The sequence below is a fragment of the Silene latifolia genome, chromosome 8 (genome assembly GCF_048544455.1).
Source record: "Silene latifolia isolate original U9 population chromosome 8, ASM4854445v1, whole genome shotgun sequence".
Taxonomy (NCBI): domain Eukaryota; kingdom Viridiplantae; phylum Streptophyta; class Magnoliopsida; order Caryophyllales; family Caryophyllaceae; genus Silene; species Silene latifolia.
Window position 1 is genome coordinate 14,544,913 of NC_133533.1, and position 16,894 is coordinate 14,561,806.

Consider the following 16,894-nt stretch of genomic DNA (forward strand, 5'->3'; position numbering starts at 1 on the left):
TCCCTCCGTACCAGACCAAAGGTAACACTTACTATAAACGGACGTACCACACCAAAGGTAACCTTCCTTATTTGGCCCACAACATTACCAAATTATCCTTATACCCATTTGAAATTTACACAAAATGCCATTACATACCCCACCTACTAACCCACAATTAAACCCACAATTACATACCCCACCTATTTTTTCCCTCTTTACCCTTACTTTTTCCACATTTTCTTAAATATACTCCACTTTTCCCTACGTTACCTTTGGCGTGGTACGGAGGGAGTATTATTTTCTAATTTTATATATTATTTAACGCACAGATTTATCTCTAATCGATTAGAAATCAGAATAGAGAAAATCCGATCATACTCAAAAGGATATTCAATTTGATCCCAAATTACCCCCACCAATTTATTTATCTTTAGTTGATAATATAACATCCCATATTCACACCCTCATAAGAACTAACACCTCATTGACCCGATCATTCACATTAAAACACAACATGCAAACAAGTGAATGCACAATACATAGTGCTCAACTTATATGTTACTATTAGAGATAGAAGTGGGCAAAGCATTCAACACCCCTTCATGCTTGGCTGGCAAACCTAGTTGATCTTAATAATAAGACGACTTTATACCCAATTTATTCTAAAAAAGGAGTTGGACATATCATATACCACAAACTCTTCTTTTAAAACGACAATATCCATCTTAAACTTCAAGCTGGTCAATTATAATAACTGACCCAATATACCTAAAAACTATTAAAAAGTTTGTACAATGTATACAAGTTGGAATATATTTAATCTGTTTTTATCTTCTTAAGGCAGATACAACCGTCCTAAGAGAGACAACCTGACCGAATACAATACTAGTATTATTACTATACTATATAATATATACTATTGGTGCTATTTGCATTAAATAATTACCCTAATAAATAATCATCATAAATTTGCAAAAAGACACTCATTGCTGGGTCAATTCCATAGTCAAGCAGCTGTCATTTTTTTTCTTTCTAGATATACAAAATCCTCTCTAACCCTTCCTCTCTTCTTTCTCTCTTAAACGACAGCAAATTATACCTTGCACTTGTCGGATTATTATTATTTTTTTAATTATTATTATTATTATTTCCTATTATTATTTCTTACTTATATATTATTTACCATAAATTTAAACACCCTTTTATTTTCTTCCTATATATCTACAAATATATTTTTCTCTTTCAAACTTTAATGATTTGATTTTAAGTCCAAGAAGGAGAAGAACTTGTATCTGCTGATTAACTAATTAGGGTGATCTAATTACGAGAAACTCTAGTTTCCGGTTTATATATATAGTAGCGGAAATAAAACGACCTGTTTATCGATCATATATACGTATATACGGAGTATATACATATATGGCGTACCAAGGTCAGTATCAATATCGATCGCCTTTCGGCGATACGACTTATACGAAAGTATTCGTAGGCGGGTTGGCTTGGGAGACTCCGACTGAACGGATGCGTGCTTATTTCGAACAATTTGGTGAAATTCTTGAAGCTGTTATTATCATTGATAAGAACACTGGCAAGTCTAAAGGCTATGGCTTTGTAAGTTTTTCTTTTTATATTAATTAGATTGATTGATGTTTAAAGCAGTCGTAACAATAACTTTATCAACTAAGTTAGTTTTTCCAGCGAATCAGCTAAGTTAGGTCATGTGTGTTTTTATTAGATTGTTTTAAATTAATTGCGGATTATATATATAGGTGACGTTTCGTGATCCAGCAGCCGCTACTCGAGCGTGTGCCGATGCAAATCCGATGATTGACGGTAGACGGGCGAATTGTAACATTGCTTCCTTCGGACGCCCAAGGCCATCCCCACCAAGAGGTCCGTAAAATTTACGAGTATATGATTATGGATTAGTGTCAGACCGTCTTATAAGAGACTTACTGTTTTGATCAACTTTTAAATTTAAATTGAAGATATAAGTTTGTTATTTTGCACATTGTGTGTGTATTGATAAAACTTGGTTATTAACTTATTACAACGGCAATATGTCACATTAATTTAGGGACGAAGTTAGGTTCAAATTTTAATTAGGACCGAAAAATCAAACCTACCTATATTTCTAATCATAGTTATTTTTTCGAAAAAAAAAAAGTTTTTATGTATAATTTTTTTCAAAAAACTCGTCCGGATCATAGCCTGGTCGGCTTATACTTATCTTCTTCATGCACATTATTGTTAAGTGGGTAAGTATGTGACACATTCATGTATATAAATGTGTACAGGTAGAAACCAAGGAGGAATTGCACAAGGTCAATCATCGTCATCATCATATAATAGTGGAATTCCAACTCCCCAACAAACGATGCAACCATCACCTTATTTTTTCCAACCTTATGGGTGAGTACCTACATTTTTATTTCATTTAATTCACATAAATAAATACCATATTGTTTTCATGTCTTATATTATGAAGTAGCAATTCATCGTCGTAAGTTATATTATGACGAGAGACTGGTAGTATATAAACACCCGCGTATATTTTTACATAGGCAGAAGTCTTTTAGGCACTAGACGAACATGTATGTGGTACTTGTTCTCAATCTACACCATATGATATTAAATGCAAAATTTCTAGAGGAACATTTTTTTTTCTTGGTAAAAAGGAAATTACAATGGCAATTTTGATGCTGGAACTCTGAAAGGGTCTAAGGTAGTTGACATCATCATCGTCATCTAATACATAGATACATACATTATATAATAGTCGCATCATCGTCATCAAATACATATATAGGACATACATAAATTATGATCATGTGTAAAGTAGGGCAGTTAAATGACATAAGGGATACAATAAAGGGAATGTAATAATAATTCGAAGGGAGTTGGAGGGTAATAAGGGACGATAATGGTGGTCAGTACAGCTGGTTTAAGGACACCCTTGTGATACTTTTAACGTACATGCCACCCTCATCTTCATTTTTCCCTTAGTCATGTTTTTTTATTCCTTTGCCAGCGTGGCCGCTTCACGTACCTTATTAAGTAGTTATTACTCATTATTTCTTTGCCATTACAAAGTAAATGCTGAAGATGTCTTAGTCGATCTTTTGATTAATAATGATGACTCGAGTATGGATATTGTTCTTGTGGCTCATTCGAGGACCAAAAAATTCCGTTAATAAATTAATAAATTTAATGATTTATTATACATTTATAATTAAGTTCAATGTATTTTATTTTATTTTATTTTCATGCATTTTTGGCTAGGTCAACTCAAAAAGGACAAACGTGAGAGTCAAATTTCATTTGTGTAGGGCATGTTCAATAAGTCAACTACCAAAATTAGTTTCATACTTTCATACCTCTATGGTGTTGAGAAATAGTCCAATTCTTCGTCAATGGGGATTTTTAGGTAGGACAATAGTTCGGACGCCATGGAGTAATATCGAATTTTAGTACCACACTTATCTATGTTTTTATATAGAGTTCATCATTTTAATAAACGCTATATTGCATATTTTATTAGCAGTTTTTTCTCCACATTACAAATCATCAATTTTTCATTATTTTTGCATATTAATCTAAAAAGTAATAGCCCGTATGTTACAAGAGAATAAAGATGAAACACTGAATAATTAGATAGATGATCGTATTTTACGTATCCTTTTTCCCTTATCTAGAGTATTTATTTATATGATAAATTAGATCTACCAACTGTCTTAGTCCTCCATTATTGTTAAGAAACCAAGTGATCTAATAACTAGCTAGAGTAAATTTTGGTGGTCACTATGACATTTCCATGTACAACTACTACTATAGTATTGTAATTTCGTGTAAGACATATGAATGTTATGAGAAAAGCCAATTGAAATGACACTACCTTTCTTGGGATCGGAGTCAATACCTAGTTTTCATAGATGCTATAGTATTGAGCTATTGTTAGGATTCTATATTTAGGCTGTCTCGTCTCATCATCACTCCTAATATGGAGTTACAAGGGCGAATATGATACTGACAGGGCTTTGAACCCAGATCATATGTACCACGTTTCATGACTTTACCAGTTAATCTAGCTAACATCCGCAGTTCTGCACAATTTAGGTTGTTTTGATGGGGTAAACAAGGCCGAATATTATACGGGTTTGAACACAGGTCATAAATATCACCTTTCATGACTTTAATTACCAGTTAACTTAGCTAACATCTGCAGTTCTGCACAATTTAGGTTGTTTTGATGGGGTAAACAAACAAAAAATGGTTGATCTTCCAACAAGTTACCGTGCAATGATGTATGATTTCTATAGATAGTACGTAGATAGTCATAAGAGAAGAGAAGGACACACATTGATGCATCAATTGTAGCCCATATGGCCGACCCTTTGTTGATACAAGCTTGCAATTCAATTCTAGGGTAGGCATTACTTCTCTATTCTAAAGCATCTTCTATAGTGACTCCTCATTATAGTCGTGGTCCTTACTTACAACTGTACTCTTAAGTCTCTTCTCTTTTTTGACCCTATAATTTTCTAGTACCACAACATTGAGAATCATATGATCAAGTGATTATCGTATTTTATGAAGACGATTTATAACTCTTATTAGTCGATGATCATATCGTGTTTCAATCACTTGATCAAGTGAACTCGATGATGTAAAGATGTCTATGAAGGGCTGATAGTCATGAGTCATGACCTGGATTTGAAACCCGACAACATTTCATAAATTACAGAAAAGATAGTACACACATAAGAATGATTGAGTACAACATGACATTATTATATGTGAGCTGGATGGATCATGTGAAGCTCACTGAAAATGAAGATTTTGACCTATATTAAAATAAGTTATACTTGCACATCATTGGCAGATGAACACATGAAATCATAGCCACTTCATATTTTCATAATATAACTTGATTTTTTAGTTTCTTATATTCTGACAAATTTAATAATTATTTTTAACTCTTCGAGTTTTTGCTAGTGTTAAATGAGCTGCAAGAATAGTACAATATCAGGGGTGAGAGGATTCGAACCTGCGACCTATTGTCCACCTATTGTCCGTTATACTTCCAGCATAACCACTAGGCTAAAACCTATACGATTTCATACAAATTTTAATGGTTAATTACAATTTATGTTAGATAGGCTAGCATATTTTGATTTCTTATGGGAGTTAATGTAATAGGGTCCATGGATTAATTACATGGTGTTTTTTAGCACTTTCTCAAGAGAGTAAACCATTCCAATTATAGATAGTTTATCCAAAAAAGAGCTCAAAATGAAGAAAGATTATAAAAGTACTTGCATCTACAAAATTGTCAACTAAATGCTTTATATATCCTGCAGGTACCCCTATACAGCAGCCTATGGTTACCAAGTAAGCAAATTTACCCTTTTGTCTTCCTTTATTTACCTTTTGTTTTGTGCATGTTTACCTTGTAAAATGACAAGTCTTCATCTTAGTTTCAATGAGTTAATTAAGAAATTTTACAACCAATTTTTCTCATTAGAAGTGACTAAATACAGACTTTGACTAGAGCCTAGACAAGATTTGGGTATAACATGACTTTTGAATGGTTAAATTGATCGGTCAGGTCAGGTCATGTTAGATTCAGATCAACTTACAAAATCGTAATCATAGTTCAAATAAATCTTTTTTATGTGTAGAATACGTATGTAGAATGAGACGGACTGACAAGTGTGACAAATGTGTGCAGGGTGTATACAACCCACAAATGCAACAATCACAGTACTATGCACAGTTATATGGAGGTGGGTCTACCTCATCTTCATCTATGGGAAATCCCTATTATTATCAAGGTGGGTTTTCAAGGGCAACCTCCAATAACCCGGCTGCTGCCCAACGTATCGCTGGGGCTCCGTATTACTACTATCCTGCTCAGATGGAGGGTAACTTGACTCAGTATTCTAACACTCCTAATGCTGCTGCAACTCCCTTCCAATCTGTTGCAACTCCTCCCTCTTCTTCTACTAACAACTTGCAATCAATTCCCTCTTCTTCAGGTTAGTCCTTTTTTCGATATTAATTCTAAACCCCGTTCAACGGGGTATTGTTTAATGTCGTATCTTAATAATATGTCCTTCATTTAAACCGGGCAATGGTACTATTCTGTGGCGTCTTATCATTGTTCTTTGAAAATATTACTCTAAATTAAACTAATTTAGTTTTCTTTTTAAATGATGAGAAATTAGCCATAATAATAATTGGCTGCTATGAATTGATGTCAGAAAAAAAAGAAGCAAATAAATATTTGCAGGAAAGTTCTAATTCAAGTAACACAAATTGGTTGCATAGTTTGCATTGATAGATGACAGTAACATTTGGTGTGTTCAAAAATTTCAGTCAAACTTGACACTTTACAGACTAGTTTGTGTTTTTTCTGTGATTACATGTGTGGTTTCTGTACACTGTACTACTTATAATTGGACTGCAAATCGGGATTTGTTTATCTCTTAAAACGGATATATTTGTCTTAAAATTAAAATATGTTAATAATATCTTATTTCAATAGATAGGATAAGCTTTTCAATCCATCTAATTGTCGATGGACCCTATCCGTCTAAAGCTGTAGACGGATAGTGACCTTCTCACAAAATGCAAGTGGGAGGGCAAGTGGGGTTATCCATTTCCAATCCACTTGAACTATCTACTCTCATTTTGTGAGAGAAACACTATCCGTTAGTGTCCGTCTAAAGTGAGAATTTGTCTAATCTTTTTTGCTATGTATATAGGCTTTTTGCTTTTATTTCATTTACGGAGTATTTTATTTGACTTGTTTTAAGTTTACGATTATCGGTGTTAGACAAGAATAGAAGGCCCACTGGGTTAGCCCACTTGGGCAACCTTTTGTGATACTGTATTAGAGGCAGCTTTTACTCGGACTGGTGTTTCGCACATTGTGGGTAACCATCTCTGTACTTCTTGTCTAAAAAAAAAAAATATCTCTGTAGTACTTTGGGTAAAAAGCTAGATTCACTAGTGGGTAATTTCTATATCTAGCTCCAGAAACTCAGACACTATTTATATTCTCAGTCATTACTGGCCCCACAAATACTCCATCCATTCAACTCCACGCTACTACTTTCTATTTTGTAGTATAATATTCACAATTAGACATTCAATTTCAATTTTCTCTCAATACAAAGTGAAAATATATTCATGTGAGATCTTGTTTGATTCGTCTTTACGAGTACATTAAAAATATCTAACTTTCATAATTTTCGCAAATACATAGCTGACGATATTTAGCGCGTAAAACACGCGTTGACAAACGTGAAAAAGAAAAGTTGTAGTTTGGACTTTGGAGATGAATGGAGGGAGTATGACTGAGATTTTTGGGCGTGGGCCATGTTTATGGTGGGGGTGTTTAATACGGAGTAACTTTATACAAATTCGTATCTAATATTAACAAAGTTGTCTTAAATTTAAAATAGAATAAATAGAAAGATTTAGTAAGAATTGAAAGAAACTAGTAAAAGATGGTCTAATTTATCTAAATGGAATACAACTTGACCTGTTTTAACCTTAAATATATATGTTCGTCTTAACAAAGATCAAATAGTAAGTCCTAAAGTCACCGGCGAACTTGGGGAGCTAGCATGGGTGTTCACCCGAGAAAAAGGAACATACATCGGATGTATTACCTCGGATTTTACTTATTTTTGAGCATTTTTGTATTTTTTCTGAGTTTATTACCTCAAACTTTATTTGTTTTTGAGCATATGTATATTTTTTCTGAGTTTATTAAAATTTATAAGTTTGATTTTAATTTTTTTCCGTCAAAACTCAAATTTAGGTAAGTTTGTATGTAATGTTTTTGAGTTTTATTGTAATTTTTTTGAGCTTAATATTTTAGTGAATGAACTCAAAAACTTTATAGTAAAACTCATAATTTTTAAAACAAAGCTCAAAAGCTTTATTATAATGCTCAGAAAGTATAAAATTTGTGGTAGTACATCGGATGTATAATCCACTTACTGGTGTTAAACAATAAAAAATAGGAAAGTTTAGTAATTTTGGACATTTTTTCAAGTTTGACTTATGACATTACTTGTTTACCCCTAATTGGAAATACTGGCTCCGTTACTGGCTAAAGTGATAGATGCGCTTGGGTTAGTTATAGATCGGGATAAATTGGGTTGGTTCATTTTAGGTTCAGGTTACACCCTTTCAATTCTAGTCTATTCATGAAATTTATGTTCTTATTATATAATCTCATGTGTTTAATATTTGGTACACTTTTCAAATATAGGAGAACCAGAAGCTCAACAAAGCAAATCAGAAGAACCAGAAGCTCAAACAAGCACTTGAGAATGATGATTATAACTGTATAATCAATTTTAACAAATTAAAATTTTATGCCTCTTCAATTCATCAAAAAATTTATAACAATTTTTTCCATAACCAACTTTATAATATAAATTTTTCTGGGTCCAAAGCTCTTGAATTTGACCGGTTGATGCAGCTTCAACTAATGAAGATTTTCCAATCGCGGCGATGGTGACAATTATGGATGAACCCGTATTACTATTTATATATCTATATCTATATTTCGCAAATTTTAAAACATTTCTTAATTTTATCTTATATTCTTTGTCATGCAAATAATTCTCTGTGAATTATCAATTTTTTTTTTTTTACTTATTTTAATTCTGCCCTTTATATTAATTCTGTTGTTACTTACTCCCAAGTACAAAAGCTTAACATGTTACATCGTATTACTAATGTACTATGCGAACAAGAAAAGGGACCCTTGATAATAAGGATATCTTATTACTTACATTATCTGATCTTTTTTGAAGTTTACATCAATTTTGAAGTCGAGTTTTAGTGTTTTTCTTCTTTCGAAAAGTTTACTTTAATGTGTATCATATTTCGTGTTATATCCATTAAATTATTCGGGGAAGGTATAATCAGGGACGGCCAATGAAACTGAGAAGGCATGTTCAAAATGTTAATTTGAGACCCTAAGATCGTTAATTTAAATTGGTTGATTTCATTAAAACATCCATATTTTATACCTTCAAGTAGCATAAAAACACACAATGACGACCTTCTAATTAGGGTGAGCAAATTTAGGTCCGGACCGGAAAAATGGACCGGACCGGACCATTTGGTCTGGACCAAACCCGGACCGAATTATTTTGGTCCGGTCCTCGGTCCTCATTTTTTCAAGGTTTGGTCTTCGGTCCGGTCCGGTCCAAGACCGGTTAATTTAGGTCCTGACCGAATGGATCAAATTTCATGTTTTTAATGACGCAACATTAAAATATTAGGAATCAAATTAATATTTTATCTTTAAAAGACATTATAAATTAGTATTCTCAATGATTTTCATAAAAAGAGTCGACTAATTATTTAAATACATTTTCTTTAGCGGAATTAAAATGTAATTATCCTATACAAAATAGTGCAAAAACTAATTTTAGGTCCATTTCGGTCCAAGACCGGACCGGACCGGACCAAATATTTCGGGTTTGGTCCGGTCCATGACCGAAAGTTTTAGGTCCGGTCTTCGGTCCACTAAATTTTTATTGTCGGTCTTCGGTCCGGTCCGGTTTGGTCCGGTTTGGTCCGGTTCGGTCCGGTCTTGGACCGATTCTCAGCCCTAATTCTAATGTGGTTTTTATAGCGGATGAATTATAATTCGGTTTTTTTATCCTATGCCCACTAGGCATAGGATAAGAAACTCAAAGAGGAAAGAATTAATGGTGTTTTTCTTGTATAGTGATAGAATATTGTAATTTCCCATCAAAACATCATTAATACTTTCCTCTTTGAGTTTCTTATTCTATGCCTAGTGGGCATAGGATAGAAAAACCCATTATAATTTTGTGTCAAATTGAGGAGCCAAGGATTTCCCCAAACGACCTCAAATCTTCTCTAATTTAATTTCTTATATGGATATATTAATTAAACTTCAAGTACGGTTACCATTGATTGTTCTCTTAAACATTTTCTAGCGCGCTTTTGTTATTTTATTAGAATGCGTTGAGTACTTTTATAACCGTTGTAAATTTGTAATAAATTAGGAGATCTACTAAAACGGCCAAAAAGGGAGAAAACGGCGTGTTTTTATTTGAAACAATTTACATTGTTACTATAACCCTTTTTATTATTTGCGTTAACGTGTACAATAATCCAACTACTTTTATATTGAGATTAATCCTTATTTTATCTCAGTCACAAATCTCAAACCAATAAATAAAATAGAAAATTTTACTTTAAATAGGGTAGCGTATGAATTAGCTCACATTGAGCCTTGTGTCACGTCTTGATTTATTTGAGCACGAAAAGACGTGTGCCACTCGGCCAAGCCAACGCTACTTTGGTCGAGTCAGGCAACCCTTCACGAACAAGTATCACTGCGGAAATAATATTGAAAGAACGATATAATACGAAACTAATAAAGTGCGGAATAATCGTAGAATATCGATAAAGAAAATGTATTATTATTATTGAGAATGGAAAAATATAAATATAATTACAAGAGTTTCTATACATAAATATTGTAATAGGAAAAGAATTTTGTAGAGAGAAGAGATTGTGGAAAAATGAAGGCAAATGCCTTCTTATATAGGCAAGGGGAGTGGCGGTTGGGAGTGAAGGGGTGCGAGAGACACCCCTTGGTGTATTTGGCGGGAGGAACCAAGGAAAAAGGGTCTTGGTGTCCCTTGGTGTGTATGTGTGGTTGTGAAGAGGGGAAGGGGGGGTTGTATGCGTGGTTGTGAGAGGAAAGGATAAGGATGAATGTGGATGCAACACATCACAATCCATGTGCCGCCTCCTCTAGCTAGGGTGGACTAGGGGTGGACTAGGTAGTGAGCTGCCCTAGTGATCCCTCGAGTACTTGTGAGCTGACTTCCACTCCCCGTGAGCTGAGTGAACTTGAGTGAGTTAGTCGTGAGCTGAGTGAACTAGCATTGAGCTGCGTATAGTTGCCTCGAGCTTTCTTGAGCTTGCTTTGAGCTCGGATTTGTGTTTGTATGCAAATGTTGAGCTGCCCGGGCGTTGCTAGGCCATGATGCTTGCTCAAATAACCTCAAGATGGCTAAGAAAAAAGTGACGGGTGACACTTGGCTTGAAGGGAGTAGGATTTGGACGGAGGATTTTCCCCGTACATTGCACATTTTGCTTAGATTGATTTGGAAGTTATAAATTAAACCCATTTATGGGTTTTTCTTAAAAAAAAAAGTGTCCTTATTTGCAAATGGAATTAAAGTGAAATAGTTAAAAAATTTCATTGCATGAGTCTAAAATCCTTATTTTATCACAATCACAAATCTCAAACTAAAAAAAAAAAATTAGAAATTTTACTTTAAATAGAATTATCATTTTTTTTTTTGCAAAATGGGAATTAAAGTGAAATGGTAAAAAGTTCATTAGTCCATAGTACATATGGCAAGAATGCCATTATGCAAAACAAACACTTAAGCATCATTGTTGTTTTTGTTCCTTCAGGACATTGCGGATCATGAATCTCCAAAATTCTTAAATGTAAACATTTATTATAAGTTAAAAAAAAAAAACACACATGCCTGATTAAAAGGACATTTTATTGTAACAAGTTTACATTTCATGAATACAAAAATTAATTGGGCAAAGGAAAAAGAAAGAGGAAAAGGATGGATCATATGGTGGTCGGAGCAGGAAGAAATCATCCAAGTTTAGGAGACTCGTCGGAGTTCGAAACAGATGCAAATCTCTCGCTTAGCGACCGTCTTAAGCCTTTCAAAAGCTCTCAATTTGAAGCCGACGGTTTCATCAACTCCAAATGTGTCAATATGACTGAAAAGGTTACGCAAATTCTACTCTACAACCGTTGCACCATGCGATGACCCAAAAAGTGATCATTTTATGGGTCACTTTTTAACATAAAATGAACCCCTTTATTATAATATTGTCACTTTTTGTGAAATCACACGGTACAACCATCGTACAGGATTACTGTTTATTTTATTGGACTAGTTTTGCCATTACTATAACAAAAAAACCTTGCATTTTATTATTTGCATGTAATTCGATCCAACTCGCCAGCATATGTAAAATATGTGAATAAAATAATTAGTTTGATTTGGTAGTTAATTAACGTATAATTAAAATGTAAGGAGTTAGGACTTGATTAATTCGGAAAGTTAATGAAAAGCCGTTTTACGCAAGACTTACTGAATTTGATTTATATTCGCTTAAATAGGAACTCAGGCAGTTAACAATATACCTTAAGGAGCTACAGAAGGCCTCCGCAGAGGAAATGCGTAAGAGTGTTTACGCTAATTATGCCGCCTTCATACGGTAAGCTAGATAATCGCAACTAATCACATCGTCTTAATTATGTGTTTAATACATTTATAATTGCATAACTTTCAGAACAGCCAAGGAAATATCAGCTTTAGAATGCCAACTTTTATCACTAAGAAATCTTCTTTCGGCGCAAGCAGCTGTTGTACATGGGCTTGCTGACGGAGTACATGTCAATTCCCTATCGCCTGGGCTTCAGGGCCCATCCGACGAGGAAGCATCCACCAAGAAAAGTAGCAAGGTAATGTCGAGAATAACATTCTTAAGCAAGTCTCCTATAAGTAGGGATGGCAATGGGTAGGGTCTGGGTAGGGTCCGTCTAGACCCGGACCCGACCCGAGATTTTTCCTTTGGACCCGTGCCGACCTGGACCATGGGGTCTAAAATTTGAGGACCCATACCCGGACCCTATGGGTAAGGGTAGGGTCTCAGGTCTACCCTCGGTCCGAGTTTAACCACTTTAGTAACAAGATTAACGATTATGGGTCTATAATATTAAAAAAAAATTCATACTACTTTAACATTATGAGTTTATTAATCTGCCGTTAATGGTGGTTGTCGGTCGCCGAAGCTATTAGAGAGGTGGTTGCTTGAGTCGCGTATCGGTGTTGTGGTCTTTGGTTTTCTTGTGTCAGTAGTGGAGTGGTGGTATTGTCAGTGGTTGGGTTTTATCACTTTATGGGATGAGGGAAGAGAAAAATACTTTAGTTGGGTTTCTACAATCTGCTAGTATGAATTCAGAAAAGTTGTAATTTTGATTTTTTTTTCTTTAATAAAGGGTCTAAGGGTCGAGTATGAGTCTCATAACTTAGACCCTAACTTTACCCCAAAAATATTTTCTTAAGACCCATACCCGACCCATACCCATTGGGTCTGAAAAAATGAGACCAATACCCGACCCATTAGGATCCGACCCTCAGGGTCTGGGTCGTGTCCCCGACCCACTGCCATCCCTACCTATAAGACAGTCTCATATTAAAAAAAAAAAAAGGAAATAGGAAAAGTAACCATCTCTTATATTAAAGGTGGTCAAGATTGAGTCTTGGTTAAGTGAGTTTCTCGAGAACCACGAAGTTCTTCTAGCTGAAAGACGAGTAGAAGAAGCGCTCTCAGCACTCGATGAAGGAGAAAGTGTAGTACAAGATGCTAACGACAGGGGAGCCCTGACTCCGTCAATGCTAACATCACTTCAAAATGCGATAACCAAAAGCCGACTAAAGCTAGCAGACCAACTTGTGGAAACAGCTAGTCAATCTTCTACTAAAGGAGCTGAGCTAAGAACAGTAGTGTTAGCCATGAAGAGATTAGGAGACGGGCCGAGGGCCCACACATTACTTCTAAAGGCCCATCATAAAAAATTACAGCTAAAAATGCAGAATTTAAAACCAGGAGGAGTTTACTCTACTAGCCTTTCAAAGCTTGTATTTTCGACAATTGCTCAAGCGTCAAGCGATTCATTGGCAGTATTTGGGGAGGACACGTCGTATACATCAGAGTTAGTGACGTGGGCGGTGATGAGGACAGAGGAATTTGGTGTAATAGTGATGAAACACACACTGTACACATCAGCTGCATCAGGAAAATTACGAGCAGCGGCCGAGTGTGTGCAGGGGTGTTTAGGTCATTGTGTGTTGTTGGAGTCAAGAGGGTTAGCTTTGGCACCTGTTTTATTGAAACATTTTAAGCCTCTCATTGAACAAGCATTAACTGGTAATTTGAGAAGAATTGAGCAAAATATTGCTGCGTTGGCGGCTTCCGATGATTGGTCTCTTGTTTTGCCTCCTGGTGTGGTTGTCCTTGGTGGTGTTACTTCTTCCCTTCCTAAGCTTAGTAAGAGTGCTCACAGGTTTAACTCCATGGTTCAGGTGGCGCTCTTATTCTTAATTTAATATTAATCTTCTCTGTATCGTTCCAATTTTATCTGATTTCCCCTATTTTTGGTCCCTGGCTTATGAATCGTACGTGCTTCTTTCCATATTTTGAATTATGTTTAACAAACGGGACATTTAGGTCAGGTCGTTATTACACCATTCTAATCTTCTCTGTATCGTTCCAATTTTATCTGGATGATGTCCCCTATTTTTGGTCCTTGGCTTATAAATCGTACGTGCATTTAGGTCACGTCGTTATGTCAAGTAATTTACGGGTTGTCTTATTTGGGTGATTACGTAGTCAGGTTAACTTTGTATAACAAGTTTTTTACCTCGATTAATATAACATAATCAAATTTAACTCAAAAGTTTTAAACTAAATTTAAAGTTTATGAACTGAACTTATAGGATCTGAATTTTTCTGAACTGAAATGTTCAGAATGTTCGACGAAACCTTTCTATACTAGTTGATTTCATATACATTACATGAAAAGCTACACTTTCAGGACTTATTTGAGGATGTAGATCCACTAGAGACCCTTCAACTGATGCATCCCTTATTGGAAGGAGTTATCGAAGTATTCAACTCCTACGTAACCATGCTCACCAATGCATTCCCAGTATCGATAAACGAGGCAAACCAAGAAGGTGCAGGTATCTCAATTGTCAAAGAGGCAGTCACAGAAGCCCAACACCTTGCTTTACTAGCTAATGCACTTCTTCTCTCCGATGACTATCTCCCTCGTGCTGCCGCCAAATTCCTGTCCTGTAATCAAACTACCCGGAGTAATAGTCATGACGAGTCTGCAAGACGGGATCTTGAACGACAAAACCGTGTAGTTGAGCAGAGAGATTGGAAGAAGCGACTCCAAAAGTCGGTAGACAGGTTACGAGATACCTTTTGTAGGCAACATGCTCTTGAGTTGATCTTTACTGAAGAGGGTGAAGTAAGACTGACTGCTCAGTTATATACCGCTATGGACGGCTATTCCGAGGAGCCTGAGTGGTTCCCTTCTGGTATCTTTCAGGTACCGAACTTTTCTTTACCAGTTAAGTTAGCTGACAAATGCAAAATGAAATTATTAATTAATCGTTTGTTTTTGTTTACGATATTCTGCAGGAGTTGTTCATGAAACTGACTCATATCGCGACACTTGCAGCTGATATGTTTGTCGGAAGAGAAAGATTTGCCACAATACTGTTGATGCGACTGACTGAGACGGTTATTTTATACCTTTCCGATGATCAGGCCTTTTGGGATGAGATTGAGCAGGGGCAAAAGCCATTAGGTCCTTACGGCCTTCAACAGGTGCGCTACATTTTTGTCGTTCACCAACATTTAATTAAAATATAACTCACATATACTCAACAAATGTATAAAAATGATGAGAATGGAAGAGTATTATTGTATTAATTTATCCGAATATGACTGATCAGTAAATGTACTTGTTAGAATATGTGAATATTCTTGTTATTATTTAGTCAAAGTGTATTATTGTATTTCTTTGACTAAATAATAACAATATAGGAAATACAATAATACACTTTGACTAAATAATAACAAGAATATTCACATATTCTAACAGTACTATGTAAGTTTATAAATTAAAATCCTTGTTTTTACAGTTTTATCTAGATATGGAGTTCGTAATATTATTTGCATCGCAAGGACGGTTCTTGTCGCGAAGTCTTCAACAAGTAGCGAAAGACATAATTGCCAGAGCTATAGATGCAGTATCTGCAAGTGGAATTGATCCTTACAGGTTTATTTTACTCTAGACTAGAGTCCTTGAATGCTATTAACTAGTACTCGTATCAGTCGATAATTAACCTTTGTTTTTCGAACTTGGTTGCAGCTCGTTACCCGAGGATGAGTGGTTTTCAGAGGTTGCTCAGATGGCAATGAAGATGTTATCAGGAGAGGGAAACTTCAGAAGTGACGATCGTGAGACGTCTGTTGATAGCCCTACTGCTTCTGCATTTTCTCATGGGAGCTCCTAAAATTCAATGGTTTATTAGTCACACAGAAATGCATTATAATGGTTGATTGGTTGTGTTGCTCGTGGAGGTCGTGTCGGTGGTGGTAGCGTTGGTGGTAGTGGTAGTGGTGCTGGTAGTAACGATATTAGTGAGTATACTTAATTAGTGACTACTCCCTTCTAGTTAATCATTTCTTCCCTTTTTCCTTTTCGAAGCTAGTCAGATTTTCTTCTGTCTTACCTTTTTATGTGGTCTAAATTTAATTGCGATAAAGTGTTTTGTGCGGTATAAAATCAATTCCTTCTTTCTTGCACAAGGTGGAAGGTGAATAAATGAGTAAGTGGGAGAGTATTAGTTTTTGATATATTACATGTTTGTGGACATGTTTAAAGATATTTGGTAAATCATTTTATTGTAAACTTATTTTTAAAGATTTATTTTACGTTATGCATCTTTTAACTTTAATTAGAAGCAAAAAAGCATCAAGTGAAAATAAAATATCGTCATCAAATAAAATGAAGCCGATATAAACTACAATACGAAATACAATATATATTAGCTATAATCTCTCAATATCTCCCAATAACTCACTCAAGAAGCAAGCAATCAATTAGTCTCAATCAAATTTTATTTCCAATTGTAATTATAGAATGATATTATATTGTGTATTATTCTTAGCCTTATTTAATCTACTATATCATACTATATAGTGTACATCCTTCATCATT

General features: G+C 35.1%; 2 protein-coding genes across 2 annotated transcripts; both read left to right on the forward strand.

Moving 5' to 3' along the window:
- The first annotated feature begins 1,055 nt into the window (after positions 1 to 1,055).
- Positions 1,056 to 8,799, forward strand: LOC141596441 (uncharacterized). The gene is made up of 6 exons (XM_074416603.1): positions 1,056 to 1,593; positions 1,752 to 1,875; positions 2,280 to 2,394; positions 5,343 to 5,373; positions 5,714 to 6,020; positions 8,270 to 8,799. The coding sequence occupies exons 1-6, from the start codon at positions 1,402 to 1,404 to the stop codon at positions 8,326 to 8,328; spliced, it is 828 nt and encodes a 275-aa protein (XP_074272704.1). The 5' UTR covers positions 1,056 to 1,401; the 3' UTR covers positions 8,329 to 8,799.
- Positions 8,800 to 11,459: 2,660 nt separating this feature from the next.
- On the forward strand, positions 11,460 to 16,559 carry LOC141594154 (exocyst complex component EXO84A-like). Its single transcript, XM_074414337.1, has 8 exons — positions 11,460 to 11,813; positions 12,212 to 12,309; positions 12,385 to 12,556; positions 13,341 to 14,180; positions 14,693 to 15,214; positions 15,307 to 15,495; positions 15,813 to 15,949; positions 16,043 to 16,559. Exons 1-8 carry the CDS (start codon positions 11,643 to 11,645, stop codon positions 16,185 to 16,187), a joined length of 2,274 nt encoding a protein of 757 aa, XP_074270438.1. The 5' UTR covers positions 11,460 to 11,642; the 3' UTR covers positions 16,188 to 16,559.
- The last annotated feature ends 335 nt before the right edge of the window (positions 16,560 to 16,894 follow it).